Source organism: Entamoeba dispar, genomic scaffold (genome assembly GCF_000209125.1).
Source record: "Entamoeba dispar SAW760 scf_1105229460745 genomic scaffold, whole genome shotgun sequence".
Taxonomy (NCBI): Eukaryota; Evosea; order Mastigamoebida; family Endamoebidae; genus Entamoeba; species Entamoeba dispar.
In genome coordinates this window covers 2,112-4,808 of record NW_001854346.1, presented here as the reverse complement: position 1 = coordinate 4,808, position 2,697 = coordinate 2,112, and the positions used below count along the sequence as shown (strand labels likewise).

The 2,697-nt window shown below is 24.0% G+C and overlaps 1 protein-coding gene across 1 annotated transcript, besides 13 other annotated features; it reads right to left on the bottom strand.

Annotated features, from left to right (window-relative positions):
• The first annotated feature begins 24 nt into the window (after window positions 1-24).
• Window positions 25-175: a microsatellite.
• A 355-nt stretch (window positions 176-530) lies between these two features.
• Window positions 531-673: a microsatellite.
• Window positions 562-632: a microsatellite.
• Window position 674: 1 nt separating the features above from the next.
• Window positions 675-760: a microsatellite.
• Window positions 761-1,061: 301 nt separating this feature from the next.
• Window positions 1,062-1,187: a microsatellite.
• Window positions 1,188-1,218: 31 nt separating this feature from the next.
• Window positions 1,219-1,404: a microsatellite.
• Window positions 1,267-1,417: a microsatellite.
• A 118-nt stretch (window positions 1,418-1,535) lies between these two features.
• Window positions 1,536-1,874, bottom strand: EDI_331140 (uncharacterized protein; the record flags this gene model as incomplete). The annotated part of the gene is made up of 1 exon (XM_001737642.1): window positions 1,536-1,874. The coding sequence occupies one exon, from the start codon at window positions 1,872-1,874 to the stop codon at window positions 1,536-1,538; it is 339 nt and encodes a 112-aa protein (XP_001737694.1).
• Window positions 1,773-1,830: a microsatellite.
• Window positions 1,851-1,885: a microsatellite.
• A 75-nt stretch (window positions 1,886-1,960) lies between these two features.
• Window positions 1,961-2,046: a microsatellite.
• Window positions 2,047-2,362: 316 nt separating this feature from the next.
• Window positions 2,363-2,537: a microsatellite.
• A 1-nt stretch (window position 2,538) lies between these two features.
• Window positions 2,539-2,634: a microsatellite.
• Window positions 2,635-2,697: part of a repeat region that runs on past the window's edge.

Below are 2,697 nucleotides of genomic sequence, written 5' to 3'. Positions count from 1 at the left end.
GATAGTCTATATATAATAGGTATAAAATAAGTAATAAGTAATAAGTAATAAGTAATATATAATATATAAAGAAATATAGAAATAAAAAGGAATAAATATAATAAGTCATTACATATATAAAATAAACATAAATAATAAAATAAAATTTAAATAAATATAAAAATATATATAAATATAGTCATAGTCTAGAAGTCAAGAATACTAATAATCTGTGAGCCTTCCTAGCTCAGTCGGTAGAGCGCGCGGCTCTTAACCGCGCGGTCGTGGGTTCGAGCCCCACGGGGGGCGTATTTTTATAATAAGAATAGGTGGTATAAGAGGAAATAGTATAAAGTATAAAGGTATAAAGGTATAAAGGTATAAAGGTATAAATGGTTATAGGTATAAAAGTATAAAAGTATAAAAGTATAAGAATATAAAGGTATAAAGGGATAAGAATAGTATAAGAGGAATAGAATAGTATAGTATAAAGGGATAAGAATAGCATATAGGTAATAGTATAAAGTAGGTACATCTAATAAGGATATAGGAAGTAAAATACTAAGTAAAATACTAAGGAAGTATAAAAAGATATATACATATATACATGTATAAGTATAATAAATAGAAATAGAAATATAAGAATATATCTACTAAAGAGAAAGAATAAGGGAATAAGGGAATAAAAAAAGAACATAATAATATAATATAATAATATAATAATAAGTGAATAAGATGATAATAATAATAATAGTAGCATAAAGGTTAATAATAATAGTAAAAAAGACGCTTCCGCTTGGGATCGAACCAAGGACCTAACGGTTAACAGCCGTTCGCTCTGCCGACTGAGCCACGGAAGCTTTCAGTAAGCATAAGTTAAGCAGAAGTTAAGCAGAAATGTTAAAGTAGATATGATAAGCAGAAATGATAAAGTAGATATGATAAGCAGAAATGATAAAGTAGAAATAATAAAGTAGATATGATAAAGTAAATATGATAAGCATAAGTTGAATAGGTAATAATAGGATAAAGTTATAAGGAGTAATAAGAAGGGTAATAATAGGATAAACATAATAAGAGGGTACATATATACATATATACATATATAAATATATACATATATAAATATATAAATATATACATAAGTACATATATACATAAAAGAATAAGAAGTACATAAGTACATATATAATATATATATATACATAGAAGAAATAAAAAGTAAAAAGTAAAAAGTAAAAAATAAGAATAAGGTATAGTAAAGATAGTCTATATATAATAGGTATAAAATAAGTAATAAGTAATAAGTAATAAGTAATATATAATATATAAAGAAATATAGAAATAAAAAGGAATAAATATAATAAGTCATTACATATATAAAATAAACATAAATAATAAAATAAAATTTAAATAAATATAAAAATATATATAAATATAGTCATAGTCTAGAAGTCAAGAATACTAATAATCTGTGAGCCTTCCTAGCTCAGTCGGTAGAGCGCGCGGCTCTTAACCGCGCGGTCGTGGGTTCGAGCCCCACGGGGGGCGTATTTTTATAATAAGAATAGGTGGTATAAGAGGAAATAGTATAAAGTATAAAGGTATAAAGGTATAAAGGTATAAAGGTATAAATGGTTATAGGTATAAAAGTATAAAAGTATAAAAGTATAAGAATATAAAGGTATAAAGGGATAAGAATAGTATAAGAGGAATAGAATAGTATAGTATAAAGGGATAAGAATAGCATATAGGTAATAGTATAAAGTAGGTACATCTAATAAGGATATAGGAAGTAAAATACTAAGTAAAATACTAAGTAAAATACTAAGTAAAATACTAAGTAAAATACTAAGGAAGTATAAAAAGATATATACATATATACATATATACATATATACATGTATAAGTATAATAAATAGAAATAGAAATATAAGAATATATCTACTAAAGAGAAAGAATAAGGGAATAAAAAAAGAACATAATAATATAATATAATAATATAATAATAAGTGAATAAGATGATAATAATAATAATAGTAGCATAAAGGTTAATAATAATAGTAAAAAAGACGCTTCCGCTTGGGATCGAACCAAGGACCTAACGGTTAACAGCCGTTCGCTCTGCCGACTGAGCCACGGAAGCTTTCAGTAAGCATAAGTTAAGCAGAAGTTAAGCAGAAATGTTAAAGTAGATATGATAAGCAGAAATGTTAAAGTAGATATGATAAAGTAGAAATAATAAGTAAAAATGTTATGTTGTTGTCGTTGAAGCCAAAGTTGTCCGTTTGACACTTTTTGTTGTTTGTTGTGATGTGCAGGTTGTGAAATTGAAGTGGTACGGTTTTTTTATTGATTTGGAGATTGTTGTATTTGTTTGTTATTTATTTATTTTTTATTTTTATTTTATTTTTTTTTTTATTTTTTCGTTATTTTCTTTTTTTTTCTTTGAATTATTTTTTTTTTTACTTTTTTTTTTTCCTTTAATTTTGTGATTTTTATTTTTTTTATTTTTTTTTTCTCTTTTTTCTTTTTTTTTTCTACTTTTTTATTTTCTTATATTATTATTTTCCTTTCTTTTGTTGTTTCTTCTTATTATTTTTAGTATTTCTTTTTATCTTATTTTATCTCATTCTTTTTTTTTTATGATATTTTCACCCAAATATAAAAAAATCAAAACAAAAGAAGGAGAAATCCATACCAACCAAGAAATATAAA